Genomic DNA, 26668 nt, shown 5'->3' on the forward strand with positions numbered 1-26668 from the left:
AATGTTCTTCATGAGCGCAGCTGGAATGTCTTTTTGTCTTCTCTGAAAAAGAAACTTCCTTGCAGAGGTCTTTTTCTGAATGCCACACTGTGGTCACAGTTCAATACAGAATGAGGTACCATTTAAAACAATTGAAATCAATGGCATAGGCATACTTAACTGTGCTGGATTGTGTCCTGTTTTAAGCAGCAGCACACTTGAGAGTGGTGTGCAAGTGTGTGTATGCAAAGACAGAGAGATGCACATGTATACAGAGAGAACTTTTTTCAGGGGTACATGCTGGTACAGGGTACTGGCATTCAGGACTTGGGCTACAAGGGGAGAACGTCGTAAGTTCTCTCTCTCTCTCTCTCTCTCTCTCTCTCTCTCTCTCTCTCTCTCTCTCTCTCTCTCTCTCTCTCTCTCTCTCTCTCTCTCCCCCCCCCCGTCCCACACACACAGAGTAGCTTTTAGAAATACCAACCTTTTACGTTTCATTTTCTAAACATTACTTTGTTTTTGTTTTATTCTATGTTTTTCTTTTAAGTAAAATATCATCAGAAACAATTAATGTTCTTTGGTTATTTCCAGCAGCAAGCACTTAATAGCAAACAAAAGCAGGGCAGAACGGCATGGTTTGAGAAGAATGAAAATGTGTTCATTTTTGGTTATGTCCATTAACTAGATGCACTCTGAAATTCATGTGTGGTGGTTACATCCATGTACCTTTCTCATGAACTTTACATTGTATAGAACAATGCTTTGGTCTTGCTTTTTCACAGCATCTTCACGAACAGGCACTTTTGTAGAGGAGCTAAGCAAGACATGTTTATTGTTTGAAATATGATGGAAATTGTGATTAGGGATAAGGATGGGGTTTGCTCTAATATAGTCTTAGGGCTCGATCAGAAGCTTTTGATTCTATTAACTTAGGGCTCAGTTGAGACCAGGCTTTTCTTTCACACTACGGGTGTTAAATTAGCATAGGAAAAGATGTAAGTTCAGTGCTCTTTGCTAAAGCTAAAGGAGGTTGCTGTGTTCCAGGCATTTTAGCTTTGCATAGAAATGTCACATACTGTACCTTTTGCTTTTCTTAACCTACTGTTTACAATTTTTTTCTGAATACATGTGAGTACTCGTATGCATTTGAAGTGAGTGCCAGTCTGAACATTTATGCCACAGTAAATCAGTTAGTCTTTAAACTGTCACAAAACTTTTTCTTTTTGTAAGAGGCTAATATGTTTATGCCCTGGAATCTGAACCACAGAGTTATGCTCTGGAAAGGTCTGTCAGAGCCTGGAACAGATTGTACCTGTTCCAGCAAAACTCTGGGATGGATCCCACAATGTGTTCTGAGCCTACAAACAGAACTCTAACCTGTCTTTTCCTTGTATGGTGCATCTTGATCCAAATCTACAAGAACGCAGAAGGCCCCAGCTGCAGTCCAGTAATCACTCCATCTCAACTGGCAGCACAAACTCAGATTTCTGATCAATCCCTACTAAAGCTATTTGGCCCATCTTACCACATGTCCTTTATCATCCAGGCATCCATTTAGGATTGCTAGGTCTTCCAATGGGAGATTAGGTGGGCGGGGGGGTTGTAGCAATCACCTAGTTAATTTCTGCACACCCCACCACAATGACGTCATTTCCAGAAGTGGCTCTGTCATTTATGAGGACCACTGTATATGTGCTTCACGCCAGGAACAATTTGTTAGGAACTGGTCCCAAACGCTGTATTCTCAGAAGTAATGTCATTGTGGTAGGGCATAGAGGTGCATGCGCGCCTGTTTGCTTGTTCTGCCTGCTGGTGGCGGGTTATCACTAGGCAACTTGCCTCCTCCTGCCAATTGGCAATGATTGGCTAGCAGAGGGACAAACGGCTGGGCATTTGCCCACCACCAGTGGGCACCTGGCAGCCCTACTCCAAATCTTTTTTGGGCAGTCTTCCGTCTTCCTAAAGCCTCTTTCACACAGGGTCATGCTGTTTGGGCCATGGGGAAGTACATTTGCAATAATGCTTCAAAGCCCTGAATGTGTGCACATGCATGTGGAATCAATCAGGGGCAACAACAGGCAGGCTACATTCTGTATGATCTGACTTAGGCACTTTCTGTTGTCCCTGCCAGGGTTCCAAGCAGGAAAGCTTGATCCTTGCTGAGCAAATTGCAGGCTGTCCACAGGCTTCTATGCACCACTGTGTGCCAGTGTTTTAGAAGTTGATTAAAAGGCCTGGTGAGGCCTCTAAGACAGGGGTCCACAACCTTTTCGAGCCTGCAGGTGCCTTTGGAATTCTAACGGGGGGGGGTACAACTACAAAATGGCTGTCTCAGGAGGTGGAGCCAACCACAGAACATCAGGGAGTGAAGTTATGTGTAAATCTAATAGTAACTCCTCAACATTTCAGGCAGACACTCTGATTAACAGGATGCATTTTAAAATGAATCACATTTTTTAAAAGGTTTCGTTGCATACACATAGTTTAGCTTCAGCCACACAGTGAAGATCCTCATGGTGTGATGGCAGATGCTGCCAGAGCAATTTTTTAAAACATCTGCACAGTCAAGTAGAAGCCCTGCTGGTCAAAATCCCAACAGACTCAGCTCACTTTCTAAAAACACTTGGCATGTGCTAGGAAAGATGTTGGTGGGTACCATGTTGGGGACCCCTGCTCTGAGATCTCAGGACCTGACTGGACCTATAGGGGTAGGAACGAAGTGATAAAAAGCTGATCTGATAGCTAATGATGATGATGATGATGATGATGATGATGATGATGATAGTGATAGTGATAAATTGGCGTTAATGCTGCCAGGAAAAACATGGATTTGCACTGTTATCTCAGTCAGAATAAAGTCACTAGATGTGAGGCTCAATTCTGCCCCAACAAAATCTGGTAACAGAATTTGGATTGCATTTGATAGACTTATCTGCACAACTTATGTAAGTAATTGCTTAAATCTGCAGGAGTTCCATTAATAGGTAGGGTTGCCAGGTCCCTTGAGTTCCCTGGTGGGAGCCTGGCACTTACTCTGCGGAGGCTTCAGTGTTTTTCCTTTTGCATGGGCGCAGCATGCGTGTGCTCCCGGCATGCACGATGACATCATTTCTGGGATGTGACATCATCATGTGGATCAAAGGGTGGGCCGGGAGCACTCCCGCACTTGCCAAAGAGCTGAATCGCTCCCCATGGGCCCGATTTGTCCCGAAACTGGCCCAGTTTGGGACGCAGGAGTGCAGTGGGGCATGGGGGCACGCTGTGCCACCTGGAGGTGCACTGTGCTGCTGGGGGACCACTGTGCAGCCAGGGGGTGCCCCAGGAGTCTTGCCCCCCCCTGCTGGCCAGGTAAGTGGGGGCGGCAAGGAGGAGGTTGGAGCAGGGCATCCCCTGACCTGGGTGGGGGAATGGCAAGCCTATTAATAGGGTTACTAGGTGCCTGCCAGTGGTGGACAAACTCCCAGAGACTCACTCGTCTTCCCACTGATCATCACTTGATTAGCAGGAGGAGGGAGGCCGGGATGTAGGCTAGCAACATAGCTACACACACACCTGTGGCCCCAGTCAATGACATCATTTCCAGCATGACCTCGAAGTTTCATCATAATTATGTTTTTGGCCAGTTCTTAAAGAATCAGCCTTGGTGCAAAACCATCACTTCTGGGTCATGCTAGAAGTGATGCCATCAAGCTGAGTTGCATGTGCGCATGCCAATGTACATGCATGAGGTGCCCCGCACCGCAACTCCCACTGGTTGCCCGGGGGAACTGGTAACCCTATATTACATATTTAATGTTTCACGTAATCTTTAAATCCGTTTTGCAGATCAGCGTCTTGGAATTAGTTTTGTTATATTTTGGCCTCCCAGTCTGGGTAGCCTAAACTGTATATTTTGTGCATTGTTTTATGATCATACAAATCAAGCACAGTGGTTATGCAGGGAGGTTTTTATGTCTATTTCCAGCATCACACTAGTGACACTGCTGTTTTTTTAATTTTCCCCAATACCACTTGGAATGGCAGCAGGCAACAGGAGCTCAGGGTAAGGGATTCCCTGCCCCCTCTGGGGGCTTGGAAACCCTAAGTGAAAGGTGGTATCATGGAGGTTTTCTGGGAGGCAGTTCCAGGCATAAACAAGGGGGGAAATTGAACAGGACACCTTTCAAATGGCCGAGGAGAAGCAAGTCGAGCAAAGGTTATCGATAGAGATGTATATGAGAGTGGAGAAAGTGCTGCTTCCAGGAGTGGACCAGAAAACGATTTAGGGATTTAAGCAGAGATACTGCATTATCAAAGTTACATGAGTAGTGAATTCTTTTGGTATCATGGGGCTGGATTCGAGAAGGGAGTTGAAGCTGAACAGCATCACCATATTTCATTACTTTGCACTTCCAAAAAGGAGTGGGAAGATAACTACAGTCAGCCATACCGCTCACATCCGAATCTGTGAGGTTTCAGTAGAACAGAGTTGACTAAGTACACCAACAGTAGACCTTTTTTTTCTCTAGAATGTATCAAATTCCCGTGGCCTGAATCACTGGCTGTTTTCTGTGATGTGTGTGGCAAAATGCAGTTTCTTGCCAGAGACAAACTCTATGCTGTAAATTGTGCAATAGCACTTACCTTGCAGCATTAGTCATGGAACTGGTCTGTTTAATTTGGCCTCAGCAGAATGCCTGTCTGGGATGATCCGTCTATTTAAAGTTTGTGTACAATCAACTGCTATTGGTATGCATGAGTGAATAAACATAATGTGCTAATGTGCCGTGGTTTTAAGGAATATGCACAGCTAATACAGAGCCTTTGCATTGCAGATTAGTTCTTGCTTTTCCAAGGAAGGGGCTTGTGAAGAGCCCTTCTGATGATGTTTGATTGACAGCTTGCTTTTTTCCAAACAGCAGGCTCCAAGCTAAACCATGCACTTCTTCTTCCTTCCTGAGCTCTTGTAAATGTTATAAATACTGTTTTTCAGGTTCTGTGTTCAGCATTTTGTCTGCAGCTGACCTAGGCCATGTGGGCAAAGCTCACATATCAAAGAGACCCACTCTAAAGCAGTGTGTGTAATGCATTGTTTATGACACTTTGCCTTGTATCCTTTGCTCCTTTCTTGTTGTGTGTCATTTTTTGTTTCCATTTGACTGTTTTTATGTTGAGATCATCAAACTGTTCTTCATTATATACACATAGGATTTGCTTGACTGCCATTCCTTTGCCTTTTGCCATGAGGAGAGTCATGGCAGTGCAGGCTACATAGGCTAGGCTCAGACATAACTCTCAAGAATGGGCCCTTTTCCCATTTCCATATATAACCATGGTTTAGCATTACATCTTTTCACAGATACAACCATGGTTTAGCATTACATCTAAACTATAGCTAGCATTGGCGAGGTCCAACCTGGTTGTGTTCTTAAACATGATTTTATGTCAAGATTTGAAAATCTCTGTCCAACCTAGGTTAAGAGAGAACCTGGTTAGTGTTAACAATGGTTAGTGGTGGTGCAGATGGGATGTTGTATCCTGATTAAAGCCAATGAAAGGTGGGAAAGTAGAATAATACTGGAGTACAGCAAGAAGGAAGGAAGATTTTGCTTTGGAGGGATCTGGTGTTCTATTTGCACACAGACATAGAGGATAAAATGGAGTTGATCCTCTGTCTGATCTTTTTGTCTTAAGTGGTTGGACTGCAAGTCAGCACTCTGCTGGTTCGAATCCCACTACTGCCATGAACTCAGCAGGTGGCTTTGGATAAGCCTCCCAGCCCTAGATCCTCAGCTGTATTGTAAGAATAATAATAAAACGATGTTCACTGCTTTGAATGGACCCTAATATGTCTAGAAGAACAGTATATAAGCACTGTTGTTGTTGTTGTTGTTGTTGTTGTTGTTGTTGTTGTTGTTGTTGTAGTAGTAACGCCGCAAACTGGGAGCATAGGAGGATCCTGTTCAGAGATTCCTCACTATGCATTTTTCCAGAAAAAACACATCCTATATAAAGCCTAGACAAGGGATTCCCCAGGGACACAAGTGGCTTGTGTGGGCAGAGCCAAAGTTGTACTTCCCAGTTCGCAGGATTTCCATGTTCATTTTTGCTCTATTGCAAAATAAGGGCTGGGAAGCATTATTTTTTTAAAGTATATATATATTCTCCATATTAGGACTACCATTCCCCAGTGGAGGCAGGGGATCCCAGTCTCAGATATTTTCAGTGTAGACGGCATAATCACATGCATGTTAGATCTTCATTGGGATGAATTTTAAGCAAATACTGCCAGCAGGAGTTTAAGAACATTCAACAGGATTTAACAAGACTAGAAATACTTACTTCTTCTGTTGGACAAAGTAGTTGACCTGAAGGGTTTCTTTGCCCTAACTAATGGTCCTAACGGTTCCTTTTCAAATAGCACAATATGATCAGTTCATTAATAGTGAGTGTCTCTTTTTTAAAGCAAACAACTTCTCTGCATAAAGGAAGCACAAATTCCACAGCTAATCTTAAAAATCAACACACTGGAATCCATATTAGTTCTCAACAAAAAGTCTTCAGAGGCAGGGGCACATAAAGAACTTATTTCCTATGGAAAATATTTATCAGAATTGTTTTTAATGTGCCCTTGTGTTTGTTTCTGCATAATTGCAGAATTTTATTTATTTTAAAGTTATATAATGGAGAAAATGAACAAAATTACAAGAGTGTAACCAAATAAAAACATCCACAGCCACAGATCAAAATACCAGCAGTAATAAGCCTTCACAGCCAGTAAAACAAATGCAATCCATGATGAAGAAAGGCAGAGCTAGCTACTGTGTAACAACTGAAACCCTTTGTGAGTATTTAAAACAACTACTGCCTGAACGATAGTAGAATTAGTTTCTTGCTGATGACTTAGAGAAAGCAGTCCAGATACTAGAGAGCCATGGCTGAAAAGGCATTCTCCCCAGTGGCTGACTTACCTGACCTTCTTTGAAGAAGGGGACACTTCAAGTAAGAACTTGGAATTAACAATCAGGCTGGGCCATCTGAGGTGTTCCTTTAAGCTCCTTGGTCCTAAGACATTTAAAGCTTTTTGGCTGGTAACGCAGGATGTTCTTCTGCACCGTTTCCTCCCCAAGTGTATGGAAGCTATGTTGCAAGAGTTCGCTTCATTTCAATAGGGTTTGTGCATTCTTAAATTGCTGCCATTGATTAGAAGGTCCCCCTTCTTGAAAGTGTTCACTGTCACAAGATGGGACAACACGGTTGTGCTCATTATGATAAAACTAATCTAGCGCAGAATGGAAGTTTTGGTTGGCTTTTGTGTTTGCAGAATGTAGTAGTTGCTTTGCAGAGTTTTTGTTTTTTTCATTTAAGAATGGGAGTTTATTTTGCTGATAATGAAAAGCAAAGTACTATGTTACTACAACATTTACACGTGTTCTAGTCCACAGCTGACAAGACCACATAATATATGATGCTCCGCTTGCAGGGCAGTATTCAAACCAAGATTTTATAGCTGTCAGCTCCATTGTATGATATGTGTTGTATATGCATACCATTATAAATATTTATATGCAAGATATACAGGAAAAAGTGTGAGCATGTATTTTAAGAAAAACCCACAACAGCATCTGGCACATTGAGTAAAATTCTGGACTTCCCAGCTGCAGTAGTCAGTTGGATGGCTCTTCCAGTAAAGACCACACAAAGATGAAGCTGATCTTTGCTTTGATAAGGGCTTTACTTAAGGAGGTCAGGTTGCCATAACAGAGTCACAATTATAATCCCTGTGCTCAGAGCTCCATTGGGGCGGTGTTGATTTATCAGCCACAACCAGTCCTTGAGAAGTCTGACCTGGCTATAGTTACACATGCTCTAGTGGCTTCCAGATTAGATTACTGTAACACACTTGTTGCAGAACTGCCTTTGAAAAATTCTCAAAAACTTCAGCTTTGCCAAAATGTAGCTGCTCCATTTTTGATGGAAACTAACTTCTTTGAGCACGTGATGGCTATGCTGCTACATCTCATTTCACTTCCAGTTTGTTTCCGAGCCTAATTCAAGGTGCTGGTCTTGGGAATACCAGTATCAGGGTCCTGTACATTTACAGAATTATTTGGGAATATCTGTGACCAGCACTGTAAAGAACCCAGGTCTGTTTCCCCCCCCTTAAACAGGTTTCCAGGGCAATGGGGTGGGGGTGGCTCGTGGCCCGCAAAAGTTTCGCCCAGCTCAGGGAGAGTCTGGCATGGCCCAGGGAGGATAGCTCACAGCCAGAGAGAGTCTTGCTTGGCCCAGCAGAGCTGCAGGTTTGGTTGGCTCCTTTTCCTTCCTTCCCTCCTTTGTGGGGTTGGGCCCTTTTCCAGGGCCATGTTTTCCTCTCCGTCTGTGCCTTTGCAAGTAGGATGGATGGGACCACCTTGTTCAGAGGCCTGTAGAATTGGACCACTTGGCCAGTTTGCTTGAACTTGGTGGGTCTTTAGTGCAAAGGCAGCAGTAGCTCCTATGTAATTTTTGTATTATTTGGTTGAAATGCAGCAACTCCAGCCCTGCCCCCCAGGTCCCCACAGGGAATAATGGACCCCGAATAATTCTAGAATCCTGGAAAAACCTGAACCCTGAAATGGTATTGGGGGACCCGAATTCTATCGATTACTGGTATTTATGCCATTCTTGAAATCTAAATCTGAAAAATAGTGAGGTGTTTTTTTTTCAGGTGCACATCCCTAGTAGTAACAGTAATAAAACTTACTAATCTTGGATTTTTTTTCTGGCTCCATTGTGGACTAGCTGATAGGTAACCTGCCTGCCTTCTTCTGTGTATGTCTGTTATGAGGATTAAACAGGGTTAAGGTTAAGGTGCTGACTTGCTGTTATGTAGAGAGGTATCTTTTGACACATAAGTGTTCGGCCTTAGAAGGGAAAGAGGGATCTACTTTATTCCTTGTTTAGAGAAACAACCTTCAATCAATCACTGCAAGTTGCCCAGACAGGAGCAGATGCCTCCAAATTAGAACATGGATAAGATTCTTCCTTGGAATAGAATAACAACACTGTACTGTACAGAACCGTAACTAAGCTGTATGAAAATAGCAGAGCATCATTTGTTGTCAAATACTTTTCTAAATATGTTACCTATATGTCACCAAAGTGAAAAAAAAAACCCTCCAGATCTCCTTGGCATTTTTTCACACATTATCAATTTGATCCAGATTAGTGAGAAATGATCCCATATAATTTAAAAGAAATTACTTGGTGTGTCTATATTGTGTTGTGTCATGTTGGGGTTTTTTTTCTGTGACATGGTTTAATTACTTTTTGACATCAGTAGAATTCACAAGGTTAAACCAATACCAAAACATTATCATTCTAAAAAAGCAGATAGCTAGTTTTCCTGGAACGTTATATGATAAAAGAGGAAATTATTACTTTCTAGGTGTTCTTATCCAATCGTTGTGCATTTACTGTATTCTTAATAGTTCTCTGTGTTTTTATACTATAATGTGTTTGCCTAAAAGATAGTGTTTGTGCATCATTAGATTAAGAATCTGGAAGGGTAAAATATTCCTGATCTCTATCCATGGTTAAAAAACAGACAATACTACTCAAGAGTATGGTTCCTCCCCAAGTGTATATTATGCATGAATTCTCCCTGCTTTCCTTCAATGCAGATATAAACCAGTTGCAGTTTCAAAATTTGCACAGTATTGTATTATATTTTTATTACACCCTTCAGTAAAAGAGTTCAGGGTTGTATAAGCTGCCTCCCTTTGTCCTTACAACAAGCCTGTGAGATAGGTTACCATGAGAGGGAGTTATAGGCCAAAGGATATTTAGCGAGTTTCACCTTTGAGTAGAGAATAGAAGAGAGAATTTATGTATGAGAGGGGGTGAACTGGGGAGGGGGGAGTGCATGATCCCACATCTTGTTCCCAAACTGTTGGTCATGGTTAGAGGTTAGGGATGCTGCTCATGCAGACAGCCAAGTAGATTTTTCTCTCCCTCCTCCAGGACAAGAAAAGCAACATTAGCTTTCTTCTAACTAGTTCTCTCTTTTCTTTATATATACAGAGACCCCTTGAGACTTCAGCAGTTGCAGAACCAAATCCGTCTAGAGAAAGAAGCTAGTCAGTGTTCTCATCAGCAGCAAGGTTTCTACCAGAGCCTGCCCTCATCACCGTCTTTCCCCCCTCCGCCTTCATTCCAAGAACTGGAATCCAGCCACTCCATTGTTCCTCCTGTGCAAATGAGCATTCTCAACTCTCATTCTGCTCCCACCATGCAGTCCTCCAGCTCCTTCAACTACGCCCGTCCTAAGCAGTTCATTGCTGCCCAGAACATCAGCCCTGCTTCAAGCTACATGACTCCTTCATCTGGATCTTCCACCTCCAGCCTCCCATCGCCAATGTCTCCCACTTCTTCTCAGAAACAATTTGGCAGAACATCCATTCCCCCTTTCTCTCAGCCATTTGTTCCAGAAGGGGAATATCCCTGGTCTACTTCTTCCCCTTCACCACCACCGCCACCTCCCCCTGTTTTCAGTCCAACCACCACCTTTTCAGTGGCCGATTCCTTCCCACTGCCACCACCTCCTCCGCCTCCTCTCCCAACCTCTGTCCCATCACCCTCTCGAAGTCTTTCTCCCACGTCTAGATTTTCCAACTCCAGCCAATCTCCAGCAGCTTTCCTTAGTTCCATGCTACCATCTCAGCCTCCTCCTGTTGCGGTCAATGCACTCGGACTTCCGAAAGGTGTCACACCTCCGTAAGTAGAAACATTTGAATTTCTCAAACATAATTGCCCTCCTTTTCACTTTTAGTACTGTACCTTTTGTGGTACAACATGCTCTTCTCTGCACTTAAATCAGACGTGTTGTGAGAGATCCACAGTTAGGATTTCTCACTGAGTTTTTTCTCCCTTCCTGCTAGTTAGCAGCTCTTTTCAAACTATCAGGAAAGGGTTAGTGGCATATGTAGTATTTTACTGTTTCCTCCTTCAGTGATTTAAATCACTGCAGTCAGTCCCACAGGAGGAAAAGAGAAAGTACAAGTAGCTAGGTAGCATGATTAATAACCTTTTTTTAAAAGTGTGAGATCCTAATTATGGATGTCGAAAGATTTTGCGATCTGAAGAGAAACCAGAGTAACCAAAAAAATATATTATGGATGTCTTGGACCATATCTGGGATGATCTCTAGTATTCGTGATATGAGATCTAAAAGCACAACCGCAGTTATTTCAGGGATTGGCATATGTTTGTGTGTCATGGACTTCTACATTCATTACAGGACATGTACCCTCGGACTTTTATTCTTTCTTTCTTACAAGATGTCCCTGTACATGTCCCTTATTTTGCATTACTTGTGGCAGCTTCATATTGTGGGTATAGGAAGAAAGGTACTGCATTGTCTATGAATGCTTATGGCTTAATGCAAATCCAACTGTGCACAACAATGCTCCATTAGGGGGTGCAAGTTTGTAGCTAAATGCTTGATGTGTAGGTACCAGTCAGTGCTTTGGTCATGAGCCATGTGTGCTCCACAAGTCTGCAGGTCTTGGCATTAGACATAAAGTCTAGCATCTGAGTGCCTAAGTATGGGCAACAGCTGGTGAAATTTCATAAGCTAGTGGTAGAAGCTGAGCAGAATCTCTTTATCCCTCTTATCTCCATAACTGTACAGAATGATGGGCTTAAACCACAGAAACATCTGTGTAGCCCCAAATTGTTATATTGGCTATGGTTTGTTTCCGCCTGGGTAGATCGTTGTCCTTACATCTCACTTTATGAACCTATAAAACAGAAATAACAATGACTCTCCGCCAAAGTGTGTTGTGTTTGTAAATAAGACTCTGAAAGTAAAACACTCTGTGTTTAGTATGCTATATTAATAGTGACAATACTTCAGGTGCAAATAGTAGAAAAGGTATCCAGTATACTTGCCTGAGAATTTGCAGACACAAGAAACAACTGCAAGGATAAAGGATTGTTTTGGAACATGCTAAAAAAAATCCTGCATATTTCAGCTAACGTTTCCATTGACAGTAGATTCTCATTCCACTTTTACAGAACAAAGAATGATTAAAAATGAGAATATCTTGAATCCAAAACTTAATTTGCAACTTCGTTAACATTTTTGAACATGCTTAGAGGTGTCATTCTTAGGTCCGTTGGGTTAATCTATTTGTTTCTCCCTTGGTTATTGTACAAAGGCTGTAAATTAGCAGAGCAGTACTGTAGCTCAGGTGCAGCCTTAGGCAATGTCAATATCCTCTAGTGCACTGTGGAACTTGGCCACCACAAAACTGAGGGAAAAGCTTAAATGCTTCCAGTTAGTCCTGGAACCACTACAGCTTTGATGCTTTGTTTTCTTTAAGGTTGCTTCATCCCCGAAGCAGAGGCTACTTAAAACTCTCTGTGCATGGCAACAGCTCCTCAATAAAACCCTGCTCACAAGTTACAGGGAACGCACATACAGTCTGTATACAGAGTGATATATGTTGCGTAATTCTCATGTTATATTCAATGCATGTACAGCTGAACATGTGATCAAAGTCTCACATTTATTCAAGCACTGGTCCCTAGTTTCATTCATAAAATGAGCATGCTTTGGCTCTTTCTTACAGTAAATGCATGTACGTCTCTTTGTAATATGTAAACTGGGCTTTTGAGTCTCATGGTATGTGCTTGTTCACCAATAGGATAGGCCCCTCTATGTGATAAAATTCTCCAGGCCACTTTCAAAAAATGGCATGCCTTGCATTGTAACTCTTCTTTTTGCCATCAGTCCTAATAGCAGTGAGTTTTTGCCATAATTCTGAAAACTTGAGCCAAACAGCTTGCAGAACCCCTCCAGTCTTCAACAGCTATTAAATTGCAGTTGGCCTATTTACCTTGTTATCATTGGTAGAGAGGGTGGGTTAACGTAAAGCATAGGAATGCCAGTTATTTCCAGCTGCTAGTTATCCAAGGGAAATTTTCTTTAGTGGGCATCACTTAGGGGAAAACGACATATTACAGAACAAATACAGCTTTCCCAGATCACATACTTGATTTATAATGCTGGGTGGATTGGACAGGGTGTTCAACCATTCCTGTGCTCAGCTGCAAACTTCATCCTCTGTTTTAATTGTTCATCCCCTAATTGAGCTTTGAGATGCCCAGATGTAAGGAAAACAGCCTGGTGGTTTACAGGAGAGAACCAGCCAGAGTGGAAGTATTGCACATCCCTCTTCCTGTCGACCAATTCTTCTCTGCAAATATGCTCCCTCCCCTCTGCATTCATGTTAACTGGCAGATATATGTTTGGTAAATTATCTGTTTGCCAGTATCAAATGTAGCCCTTTGGTTACCTTGAAGTTCTGCTGATTACACCCATTAACATCATACAGCAAAAGCTTTGTTATCTGGCACTTTAGTATGCAGGCAACCTGGTTAACCAGCATGTTTGGGATCTGCAACCCAGCAGCACTGAGCAGGTAGATGCAATGGCGTGTGCTGCAAGTTCTGGGTGGGCCCATCTCTGCCTTTGGTTTTACACTGTTGCCTGCTTGCTGCCCCTGGGCTGGGCGCACAGGTCAGCAGCAGCACAAAGCAGGCATCCAGGACCCACCTGGGACTTCCAGCCCATTCCACTGCTGCCTACTCTGCCCCAGTGGGCCCTGTCCAGCAGCAGCAAGCTAGTAACCATGAAAAGAAGGTGACAGCCATGCCTGGGTCCTGCAGCCTGCTCTTCCACCGCCATGAGATAAAACCTTTGTTAACTCACACACACCATTTCCCATGAATAATGATTAGTAAAGCTTCTGCTGTACTATGACAGTTGTTATACCAGGGTGGAAGTGTGGTTCTGTCTTAACCAATAGTCACAATAGGATATTTCCCAGTAATTGTAGGAAGTGGTAATCAGGAAAGATTATGCTTGCTCTTGAAATTGCACTGTGAAATACCACGTTTCCAGTTTGACCCTTTCAGTCTTCCTCATTACACTAAACTTTTCCTACCTAATCTCTTTCCACTCATCAGGTTGTTCAATTAAGGCCCCTCAGAGCTACCTTCTCCCTACTTCTCAAAGAGTTGTTTGTTTCCATTTGGCTCAAAGTTTACGGAATTAATAGCTAACATGTCCTCAATCATCGTGGTGAAAGTTAAGAAAGTATCCTAAGCATGTACAAGAATGGAATCTTAACTATGGCCAAAAGAAGACATTTTGATTTCCCATGGAATCAACCTTTTATAGAGCTTTCAATCAAGGCTCAATAACATTTATGCCTAAGCATGTAGCACGAGAGCATGAGCAATAAATATCATAGAGACAGTTCAGCTCAAAGGAAATTCATCTTTGTAAATTAGAGGCCTCTGTAGACTGTGGATTTGGCAGCATTGCTTGAGCCATTATTGTTCAAGTGAACCTCTTCCAACAGGATAGTTTAAAGATACTGGGTTGCCAGTGTATAGGTTTAGCCATTCCAAAATTGCACAAAAATCTGACTAAAGATGTAGGTTTCTTACTGCATGCAGAAAACATTTGAAATATCAATTCTAATGCCTAGTAATCACCAGCTCCCCAAACTACAGAGTTCAGTTCCCCTGGAGAAAATTGCTGTTTTGGAGCGTGGGCTCTATGGCTTTATACCCCCTCCCCAGGGTCCACCCTCCAGGAATTTCCCGACCCGGAGGTGACAACCGCATTGTGTTGATTGAAACAACACAAAAGTTTGAATATGTTAGAGAGATTGCCCTGAGAAGGCAACAACACTCATTGGGCTGTGGAAGCCCCTATTAAAATTGTTGTGGTCATTCAGCCCCCTTCCCTTCCACTCAGGTCTGAAAAGCTGCTTGGCAAACAGGTAGCTTGCTAGATTTAAAAGAGAACTTCTCTTATATTTTCTGGTGTGGGGAAACTGAGAAAAACGGTAAATGAGTGCCTGTGGTCAGCTGATTTATGAGAAGTTGCTCCTTTTTTTGAGAGAGACTCCCACCTTTTCGGACTTCTAGCCATAGCCAGGGTGTTTCTGGCTATTGCCATTCCTGAGTTCTGCTTAACAGCAGTGGTTGTAATTCTTCTTCTGTGTCTCAGTGTTTAGAATTAGAAGGTGGCAATCGCACTGAAAAGCAAAATGTAAATTGTTCTTAAGCTAGAATTTGGCCAAAGCCATGACATTATAATTTCACTTGGGGTGGGATGGATGAGGTCCATTTCTGTCTCATCAGTCTGATTATACACACATTAATGTGGAACATGAACAGTGTAGTAGAAACAGGAACTGGTTCTGTTTATTCCTCTCAGTTTATGAAAGCCCGGTTTTCACTTGCCTCTGAAGGGCAATCCAGATTTTTCCATTTATTTACATTCACGAAACCGCCTGGATATGCCTGAAAGCACAGCTGGCTCATAGGGAGACATTGGAAATATACAGTATATAACCACTAGAAAGAGAGCATAGCGTTAGTCATCCATGCATGGCCAGACTGGAATCCCTTTCAAAGTCAAGGAAAAATTTCATTTTCAGCGTATGTGTATGTTAGCTTGAAAGGAACAGACTTCAGCAGGGTTTTCTGGGGCTTGGTTGTCCGCATTTCTGGTAATTTTAATCAGGACACTTGCTAGCATCCTGCTATTTACAGAATTACTCAGAGTAATGGCCTTCAATAGGAATAGCCTGAACCAAGATTATATTAATAAATACCTTTGAAACTTGAGAGGAAACGTTGCTTTGGAATGAACATTGTTTACATTTTGCAGAATTATCATAAGATATTTTTTCTCTTTATTGCTGATGTTAAATTTAATAGCTGTTTCCATGTTCTTCAAAGCAGTAAATCACTCTGAAAGATCTATGGGAATTGAGAGGATTAAGGAATGCTGCAGGGGAAACCGTGTCAGAGTTTTTGCTTTTGTCTGAGTGAAAGCAGCTGGCTGTTGCTTTCAAATGTGGTTTAAAAAATTTTTTTAAAAAAAATGCTTCACTAACTACTGAAAGTTCACATGTTCAAGGACTTTCTGACTCTTTTTCGCTTGTCTTTGATACTTGTGAGCAATCCAAGTAGAAGGTTCTGGAATCACTGTGCACAGTTGCAACAATGCTTAAGCACATCTCTCATTTAAGTGGGAAAATATGGTGGTCTGTTGTGGAAAACACAGACACGAATGAAGCCATTTAAAAATGCTGCAGGGGTCTAGAGTGCAGTAGGACCAGGTGCTCTTGTTGCCCCCCTCCCTGCCTTTTCAAGTGCTGAAACAGCTGTCTCCCCCTCTCTGACAGAGAATCAGGCAACATCCTACCCCTTCTGCTTGCATTCCAGTAGCTAGCTTTCAGCTGTTCCATTTTTCTGTAATGGCTAATAGGGGCTGACGAACATAGCCTCTATGAATTTGTCTAATCCACTTTTTAAAAAACAATCTCTTGCAATGTACGCTTTTAAGCAAATAAATTGTAATAAATTAAGACTAATAACATACTGAAAAACAATTGTAATATTAATGTTTTGCTCCCAAACACATTACCAACACGCATTTTTACAACTGTCAATAAATCAATTACTTTGTGACTGTGCTTTTTTAGTACAAACTCATATTGGGAATTAGTGGTACGGCATGGTCTATTGTATCAAAGGCTGCAGATAGATCCAATGGAAGCAATAAGGAGGCATAGCCTTTGTCTATATTCAGGCAGAGATCATCCACTAATGCTACTAGTGCTGTCTCTGTCCCATGCCCTGGTCTATAATCTGACTGGAAAGGGTCAAGAGGGGCCTGTACTATATATTAGTAATAACACAGGAAATATTTTATGGCCTTTTTTTACTAGGGAGATTGGCCTGTGTGACTTATCCAACCCTTTTTAAAAACCATCTAAGCTAATGGCAACTGTTGCATCCTGTGGTAATGAATTCCTTGGGTCAATCACAGCTCTTCCAGAGCTCTCTTACCGCCACCCACCTCACAGGGTGATTGTTACGGAGATAATAATAACATACTTTGTAAACCACTCTGAGTGGGTGTTAAGTTGTCCTGAAGGGAGTATATAAATCAAATGTTATTATTATCAAGTTAAGTGTGCATTGTGTGGTAATTTTGCACATCAGTACAGAAAAATAATGTTATAAATTAATAATTTCAGCTGCTGTATTTATAAATGGAATCAATAACACCTATAAACTTCTTGTATATCTTTGCAGGGGCTTTCCAAAGAAAACAGGCAGAACAGCTCGGATTGCATCCGATGAAGAAATTCAGGGCACAAAAGATGCAGTTATCCAGGATTTGGAAAGAAAGCTTCGCTTCAAGGAAGACCTGTTGAACAATGGCCAACCAGTAAGTGGCAGGGAGATTCAAAGGGGGTGTTTGGGCATAGTACTGGGAGAAGTGTTCTTATCTTAACCATTCTCTAAATTCTCATGTTAGGAAAGGGTCCATGGGTAGAGCATCTGTTATGCATGCAGAAGGTCTCAGGTTCGATACCCACTCTCTCCACTTAAGAGGATCAAGTAGTAGGGGAAATCTTTGCCTGAGACTCTGGTGAGCTCCTGCCCGTCTGATTCAGTATAAAGCAGCTTCATGTGTTCATATGTAAGAGAAAAACAAAGATTTGTCATTTCCATAGAGAATTCATTGAACGTGATTGCCTAAAAATTTTGCCAACTAAGGAAATCCATCTACTTTCTCCCATAAATTTGTTTTCTTTATCTGAAGACTTGATCAGAAATCTTCATACCACTTTATGCTCTTTGTATTTTCAGTGGATAATTTTTAACAGAGAAAGAAAAGTAGTATTTAATGGACCAGGGCTCATTTCGAGGGGGAACACACAGGAACACAGTTCCGGCAGTTCCCCAAAGAGGTCACATGTCAGGTGGCCCCACCCACCTGACTCTCGGCCATTTTGGGCCCGTTTCATCCTGGATTGGGGCTGAAATGGCCTGGATTGTGCCTCTGATGGGTGGTGGATCACTCTCTCACTCAGCGGCAGCCTGATCCTGACCATTTGTGGCCCCTTTTCAGCCTTTTCCAGCTCCTTTTTGCCATTTTGGGCCCAATTTCGGCCCTGAATGGCCAGGATTGGGTCCAAAACAGCCAGGATATGTGATGTCAGGGTGTGTGGCATATGCAAATCAGTTGTGCTAATGACACATTTCCGGCGATGTCAAGGGATGTGGCAGATGCTAATGAGTTATGCTAATGAGTTCCTCCAGCTCTTTTTCTACAGAATGACTTGGGTCAATAATGGACTATGTGATTTATAATATTTTTAATTTCCGTTTGGAGAGAAAGATAAGAAACATCATTTTTTCTGGCAATGCATATTGCTCCTCGTGCTTATTAGTCTGAGATACTGGAACTCCTTTTTCTCCTTTTGATTTAGAAGTTAACATATGAGGAGAAAATGGCACGTCGACTGCTCGGGGCTGACAGCGCTGCAACCGTCTTCAGTATTCAGGAGCCAGAAGAAGATGCGGCAATACAGGTGCAACTATGCGGCTGTCCTCTTGCAAAGCGCAACACGGCCATTTCCTCTTTTTGCCTTGCCTGTTCTTCCTGCAGCTTTTACTTCCCCCCCCCCCTTTTCTTTTGGGGCGCAGATTGAGACATTGCCTTGTGGCAGAAAAGAGAGTGGTCAGACCTGACTGGTCTTTTGGCTTGCACCGTGAACTGCTCCCAAGGAAGGGCTGCTTCATGTTTGAGAAAAATATTTTTCTCAAGCTTTGACTGCCTGAGTACAGTTTGTTGTACCAGACTTCAGCACCAGTGCTGGACTTCAGATTGCAGTCCTTGTTGGAAGGAAAAGTAGACAAGTTTGAGGGCCTAACTAGGCAATCAGTGCCAGCGTGTGCCTCAGCTGCATTTGAATCCCATAGTAGCCATATTTAATGATGGGGAGTAAGGGAAGGAAGAACAGAATTACCTCTGTGATACGGGATAGCCACGTTGGCTCACCCCACTTTAAAGAGGGAAGGAATATGTAGTCCAACATTGAAAAGACACAATTTCTAGCCATTAAAGACAGTTTGGTGTAGTGGTTAAGAGCGCGGGACTCTAATCTGGAGAGCCGGGTTCGATTCCCCACTCCTCCACTTGAAGCCCGCTAGGTGACTTTGGATCAGTCACAGCTCCCTTAGAGCTCTCTCAGCCCCACCTACTTCACAGGGCGTTTTGTTGTGGGAAGAATAATAACATACTTTGTAAACCGCTCTGAGTGGGCATTAAGTTGTCCTGAAGGGCGGTATATAAATCAAATGTTGTTGTTGTTTTTGTAAAGAAAGTTTAGAGTTGAGTTGAGCCTTTAAGATGAAGGTTCATTAAATGGTAGGACACCGCCAGAGAGAGGGTAGGTAGTTACTGATGTTTGCCAGTAACCCAGTTCACACATACAACATGCACGTATGTGCATACAACTGTTTGTAAGAAAGAGCCAATGCACATTCACTTTACACATGAATCCAGGGACGAGTACAAGCAGAGCTGCTTCCTCGTGGGCAGTCGTGGCCAACAGCATGCGGGTGCTGGATCTTGAGGGCTGGGAGTGGGAGGAAAGGGCACTTGGGGAGCCTGTTCCATGCACTCAAACTTGCATACACAGGAAGGGATGTTGTGAGCTGCCTCAAGCAGGTCTGGAAATCCAGCATACAAATTTTCTAAATAAATGGATCACACCATTTGGTCTTTAAAGGCAAATGCCCCATGCTTAAATAGTACAGTGTGGGGGCCAGGGGGAATCAGCTTTTAAAGCATAAAGTAAACCTTAGAAATCTTGGAAAATCCAAAGTTCAGCATAGGAAACGTGCAAAAAACCCTGATAGAGGAAAACTAACAGCAGGAAAACTTAAAGCAGAAACGATGAGCAGTTTTGTAGAACAGCTAGACGAAGTGCAGCAGTTTATGTTGGCTGATAGCAATAACTGTGTCGTGGTGATTATGTTTAATCATATAGATGGGTGCACGAATTCCTTGTACATCTGCAAAAATGTAGTGTCTGCATATGGCATGGGGAAAGCACTGTATGGGAGAGAATAGATTCACATAAAGTAAGGATGCTTTAGCCAAAGCTGTATGTAATATTTTAGGAACCTTTGCACCAATATGGAGTAGTGCATTCGGTTCACTTTCCCCCTGGGCATAGAGTGGAAGAACACTTTTAACATCTGCTCCTGTTCTTGTTCATTCTGTCTCTCTGATCTTGCAGTGTTTGACGATAAAGCACAGCCCTTGTCATCTTGAGATCCCTTTTGTTTTCTCCAGATGGAAACTGCATTTTTGGATACTGCCCAAATCCAGCAGGGAAGCAAAAAGTAGGCTTTAAAGAGTCACCAGTCATTTCTACTTCTTAGTTGAAATGCCAATGTTGGTGATTCAGACCATCCTTGTCAATCATTTTCAAATGTTATATGTAGTGGATTTTGACAAAAGAGCTCTCTGAGACTGCAGTGTGTTCGTCTTACTTCCGGTATCCGTCTTCTCTTCTGCCTTTACAGGAAATTGGCTCTCTTGATGCTTCTGTACTGACTCCTGTGGATGTTCAAAAGGTTAAATCTTTCTCTTTCTTTCTGGGTTTTCAGTCCACTGATGTCTTTCTCTTTCCTTTTCTGGCTTTTACAATGCTGTCTCCAGATGTTCACATTGGTCTCTTCTGTTGCAGGGCATAATTCTTTAAACTGCGTAACATTTTGATGTTTTGTACAGTAATTTCCCATGATTATAGATGTGCATTTCTTTCCCAGAGTTGACTCAGTGTGTGGATGTGTGTGTGCGTGTGCGCACGCGCGCTTGTGTGTGTCTGAAAACTGTGGTACATAATAAAGCTCTAACTGCACACTAGTTTTTTTAACAAGTAACCATCTGGCACTTCTACCCTTGTGGAACGATGGTCATCTGTAGCCTTTGAAATCCAGCGTTATATTTATTCTTTGCTTCTCCACTGCAGGGAGACACTGGCACTGAGCTAGTGGCGAGGCTGGAGTCTTTAGATGACCACCGCTCCATGCGGCAGAGCCCCAGTATGTTTGCAAACATCTGCCACATGGTTGCTGGACATCTGTTTCCAACCATTGTTTAGCTGCATTCCAAAGGAAAACTAATTGAAGTGTGGAATTGGAGGGGGGCGGGATTGTTAGTGTGTGGCATAAGTTTTAGAATGGCTTGAAATGCAACCCAGGCATCTTATTGCGTGTTCCCAATCTTTCATAAGGAAATCATTTAGAACTGAGGTTGTTACAATTTGTTTCTCTATATAATACAGTTTCCTTCTTTGTGTGCAATCCTAATGGATTGTGGAGGGAGATCTGCAGAATGGAGTTAATTAGGAGCACATCAAACTATTTAGCTATTAAAGATGGGACTTAACCTTGAACTTTTTTTTTCTTTGGTAGGAATACAAAGTCTCCAGCTTTGAGCAGAGGTTGATCGGTGAGATCGAGTTTCGGCTGGAGAGGACTCCTGTAGAAGAGTCAGATGACGAAGTGGAGCACGGAGGAGAGCCCCTTGATGATTCTGTGGCACCATATTTTGAGATAAAGCTGAAACATTACAAAATATTTGAAGGAATGCCTGTCACATTTATCTGCAGAGTTTCTGGAAATCCAAACCCAAAGGTGAGAGAGAGGAAGCCTCTCTAGGATTGCTCGTAAGAGATCTAGACTAGATTTGCAAGGGGCATCCACATGGACATCCTACTCATAGATAATGCAGGATTGCCTATTTTCTACATGCATAACTGTCTCAGCTTTATCTCATCAGGAAAAAATAAACTTTTGTTTTAAGGTAGGAAAGGTTTATAGAATCTGGGAGTTTTGATTGCAATATTGTTGACAATATTAGGAAGCAAAACGCTTAAAACTCCACAGTGCAATGAGGTGAAGTGTGGGGAGGCTTTAGCTCCTCCCACCCACAAACTTCTTTTCAGGGAAAAATGCCTTCACAACACTGCTTTGTTTGTGAATGGGGCCAGTAGGAATAACTATGAATAAATACATGTGGTTGGCCCATACTGTCTAGTCTGTCCCCTCCCCAGGGCTTTTTTTCAGCTAGAACGCAGTGGAACAGAGTTCCGGCACCTCTTGAAAATGGTCACATGGCCAGTGACCCCACCCTCTGATCTCCAGACAGAGGGGAGTTTAGATTGCCCTCCGCGCTGGAGATCAGGGGGCGGGGCCACCGGCCATGTGACCATTTTCGCCACGGGCGATTTAAACTTTAAAAAACTCGCCCCTTGTTCCAGCTGACCCATTGTGCAGTCCTGGGAGCGTGTGTGCACTTTGCGCGCAAGCATGTGGTACCACCTCCTGCCAGGAGTTGTCCCCTCGTGCTGGCAACCCACTGAGTTCCACCACCTCTTTTCCCAGAAAAAAGCCCTGCCCCTCCCCATAGTGTTAATAGGATTTCCTCTGTATTGATATGTGTATTTACTCTTATGGAGATTCAGTTGAAAGTCCTTTGCTGTTTGATTTACTTGTAGCCAAACTTGAGCCTCTGGCCACTTCCTTCTCATAGCAAGGTCATTACGTTGCTTGGCTGCATAACACAGTTGACCTACCTGCATGTGTCTGCATGTAGGACTCCCCAGAATTTACTGGAGTAGCAAGATATGGCATTCAATTTATTGGTTATCTCTTTTCAAATCAAAATAATGTAATACAGTGTGCATGTTTTTAAGTTCTCCAGAACTCTTTATCAGGCTAGATTAGAAGTAGGAGCAGCCTGATGAAAAGTTCTTCTGTGAGACATTTGATTGCCTACTCATTTTTATATTGTCAGTTGGATGGCTTCTCTTTTTCTTGCCGGTGTGTCAATGGCAAAGTTCTAGACAACTTGAAAGCTTTACAAACAGTATTGCGGTTTTCTGTTTTGATTGGTCTTAATAAGAGGTATTACATTACGGCTTCTGTTTTTAATAAAAAATATTTTGTTTCCTTAGAGGTGTTAGTGTACATCAAAAGTCGCAACTTGAAAGCTTGGGTGTCTTACGGTGTTGTGTAGTGAGACAGGAAATATTACCCTGGAGATTTGCCTGGGAATTATTGAATTGTTTCAAAACATCTCTTGCCCAGCCAATGATGGCCCTAACAATTCAGTAGCTTGGCATAACCTTTGCTATGCCAAGCAAGAGCTTAAGCAGGTCTGCTTCGAAGTAAGCCCATGTTATTCAGCAGGGATTCCTTCAAGGAGAGTGTCCCTAGGATGGCAGCCGATGCAAAGTATTTTTTACAAGGAAGGGTGAGATTTTTTTTTCTCCATCTACCATCTAAACAGAATTCTGATGTGAAAATATGACTACCTAGGTATTAGCACTAAGTTGGAAGGAGTGCATTTTATGACCTGTGAAAGCAGGCTTCTTTTGTATATCTAACCTATAGAATGAAATATCCTTATGTATACCCTCAAATTATATGACATTTTTAATAATCTGAAATTTCATATAATTATTTTTAATTTGGAAGTTTAAAATTTTGATTGAGGTATGAAAACTGATTTTTAATCTGTAACTCAAATCTTGCATGCAAAAGTTGAGTATCTGCATGCATCTGTATGTACACAAAGTTGAAAGGCCTTCAAAAAAGAGATCTTGAATATCCTGAGTTTCAAAATCATGATTTCATATTCTGTAGATGTCTATGTTAATAAATATAAGCACAATTTTTTTCTTCAAAATTCATTTCTGCTGCTATAAATTAAGTATAATTGATCATAATCTGGTGGGTTGCAATTTCTAAAAACTTTGAAATCAAGGTAAACGTAGGTGGCATGTGGCAGGATCATATAATAATATTAACGCCAGAAAGGAAATAGGATCTTTGATTATAGTGTATGGCTTTGGAATCAAGGAAGGGAATTGACATGACGTATTTAATTATTACACAACAAATTTACAAGTAAAGAGCCATACATGGATGTAAAGTTTACAACGTTATAATCATGTTAATCTAGGACATAAGGTATACAGAATTCAATGTGAGCATATATCCCTGCTGATTTAATTCTTGGCAAGCTTTGCGATTCAGTAATGAAAGAAGTGTGTTATAAAATAATTACTGGCTCTTACAAGACCAACAGATGTCAAGTCACATTATGAAGCATACAAGTACAAACTTATTTTTGCAGCTATGTCATTACTAAACCTAAAGGTTTTTAAATGATAACATATCTTTAGTGATTCAAATAAAAGTTAAGTCAGCATATGAAAATACATTAACAAGTCCTTTGTTGGCACCAGAGAAGGTTTGCAAGCCTGCACACAGGGAAGCAAGTATAACTGACGCCTGGGTGTAATTAAATAATTTGACCTCGTCAGTACCTGACAACCTTACATGGAAGGGTTTTCTTTTTTGAAAAATAATCTTCAATGCAAGCCCCATGAATATTGCTAAATGAGTGGATATTGTTAGAATTTAAAGATCTGCTCTTGTAAGTGAGTAATAAATGGATGATGTTCAAGCGCTGGGAAAGATGACAAACTTGAAAAGGGTTCACTGCTGCAGTCGATGTGAACTTTGGATAATCTACTGTTTTGCCTGGAAATGTAACAATCAAGTAATGTTTCATTAAAGTGGTTATGTAAGCACATGACAAAGACCCCTGATGGATCAGTCCACAACACCTGTTTCTAACTGGTTGACTAAATGCATGAGAGATCCCACAAAAGGAGCACGAAAGGCAAAACTGCTGCCTCAGCAGCTTTTATTCAGAAGTATGTTACCTCTGAACAGGGCTTTTCTTCAGCTGGAACGTGGTAGAACGGAGTTCAGGCACCTCTTGAAAATGGTCACATGGCTGGTGGCCCCGCCCCCTGATCTCCAGACAGAGAGGAGTTTAGATTGCCTTCCATGCCACTGGCACGGATGGCAACCTAAACTCCCCTCTGTCTGGAGATCAGGGGGTGGGGCCATTGGCCATGTGACCATTTTCACAGAGGGCGATTTAAACTTTAAAGAACTCCCCCCTTGTTCCAGCTGACCCAAAGTGATGTCATTGTGCGGTCCTGAGTTCCACCACTGAGTTCCAACACCTCTTTTCCCAGGAAAAAAGCCCTGCCTCTGAACATAAAGATCTCATGTGGTTAATAGCTGTTAGTGGACTTGTCCTCCTTGAATTCGTCTATTCCGCTTTTAAAGGTGTCCAACCAGACTTGTACAGTTCCTCATCTCCCAGCATTTTTTTCACATTCAGATGCTCCGGTGCCCAATCTGGAGTTGATGGCAAGAGGGGGTTAAGTCTACCCCATCCCCTAGGAAGCTCTTGCTTGTCCTACCAAGGAAACTTGTATGTATTCAAGATCAAGAGTTTATTGTCTGTAGCCATAGGCCGTCACAATGCACCAAACATTGACGAACTTGTATGTATTGATCGGGAACGTGTAAGGTTCTGAAAACACAGAAAGTTGAGCTATATATCTAAGCGCTAACTTATAAATCCAGTAAACTCTAAACTGCATATATAAATATCCTTTAATAAATATACAATAAGTATACCAGAATAATTATACACACAAAATATTTGTGTTGTTAATTATAATCTTATAATTGAACCAAAATAAAACAAAACTCTCATGTTGTCAATTATAATAGTGCCTCCTTGGGGCCATTTTTAAAATCCTTCATGCAGAAATCATTCCTTTTCTCCCCTGTTCTTGAATAGCCTCTTTTGCCAGCAACTTTGATGCCAATCCTCATGATTAAACCTGCCATCCTAGAATTTACAAGATTAAAGCTCTTCCTGTGAGTTTTCCCTGCACTGTTTTAGTGGGGTTCTGGAGACTGGAGCAATGAATGCTATAAAACAATTTAATTTTTTTCTCCACATTGCTGTACAATGATTTTTTTTCACATTGGTGTAAACAACTGAGGTCCATATATCTGTACTGAGGAAAATCCTGCTTTTCTTACTCTGTTATCAGTGATTCTCCTTTAGTTCTGAATGTGTGTGCAACCACTATAGTGGACTGCAGTGTAAGGCCAAAACAAGTTTGTTACATCCTTCCCTAAGTATTTATACTTGATATTGCCAGGACTGGTCCAGAAGTCAAACAAATGTAACTCTGTATACAGTGGATAGCAAAAAAAAAATGTTGTTTTTCTTGTCCTGTTCATTTTGTAAATTAAAGCAGCCCTTTCCCCCTTCATTTCATAGTTACTAACAACATTTGAAAATGGTTATAAGCAGCAAATACATTCTGTGCTACTAAACTAATGCACAGCTATTAGTCTGAATACAAACAAATCCTCGGTGGCATTATTTGTGTGGGACCATGAGAGAGGAGGAAAGCATATGGAACTTTGGCTGCTGGTTCAAATGTGATTCATATCACCTTTTGGGGGGAAGGCTTTTAGTGACAAGGTTCAGGCTTAGCCCAACTAGACAGAAGCTTGGCACGACTAGCAGTTTTCCATGAGTGTAATTCTGTGAGCCTCAAAACCAAACTACCACCAAAGAAATCTCAAGGAATGTAGTTCTCGTGTTTTAATAACGTTGCCTCCACGGGCTTCTGGTAATGACAGGTTGCTGAGTTTCACATTAAGGTTTTAAACTAAAGGAGTTTATGCCTAAGAAGTTGGAGTTGGATCTTCTTCCTGTGATCCGTGGAAAGTTGTCAGGCGTTTTACAGAAGAGATGAGCAAGCAAGAGCTAAGCAAGATGTGGCAACGATTCAGAATCCTAGTACTCTTGTCAACCTTCATATTGCTGAGAAACGTTTATAATATCCACTTTTTATTGCTTCTCTTTGTGCTT

At 41.9% G+C, this 26668-nt stretch overlaps 1 protein-coding gene across 5 annotated transcripts in view; it reads left to right on the forward strand.

Annotated features, from left to right (window-relative positions):
- The window catches only part of PALLD (palladin, cytoskeletal associated protein), a 275578-nt gene that overhangs the window by 224072 nt on the left and 24838 nt on the right, over positions 1 to 26668 (forward strand). For 4 of the 5 annotated variants that reach the window (XM_054989776.1, XM_054989778.1, XM_054989781.1 and 1 more), the window contains 5 exons: positions 10024 to 10716; positions 17131 to 17266; positions 18315 to 18416; positions 20422 to 20472; positions 21316 to 21537. In XM_054989776.1, coding sequence (XP_054845751.1) covers positions 10024 to 10716; positions 17131 to 17266; positions 18315 to 18416; positions 20422 to 20472; positions 21316 to 21537 — 1204 coding nt within the window. The remainder of the gene's footprint in view (positions 1 to 10023; positions 10717 to 17130; positions 17267 to 18314; positions 18417 to 20421; positions 20473 to 21315; positions 21538 to 26668) is intronic. The other variant, XM_054989777.1, reaches the window with a different exon arrangement.

Source organism: Eublepharis macularius, chromosome 10 (assembly GCF_028583425.1).
Source record: "Eublepharis macularius isolate TG4126 chromosome 10, MPM_Emac_v1.0, whole genome shotgun sequence".
Lineage (NCBI taxonomy): Eukaryota > Metazoa > Chordata > Lepidosauria > Squamata > Eublepharidae > Eublepharis > Eublepharis macularius.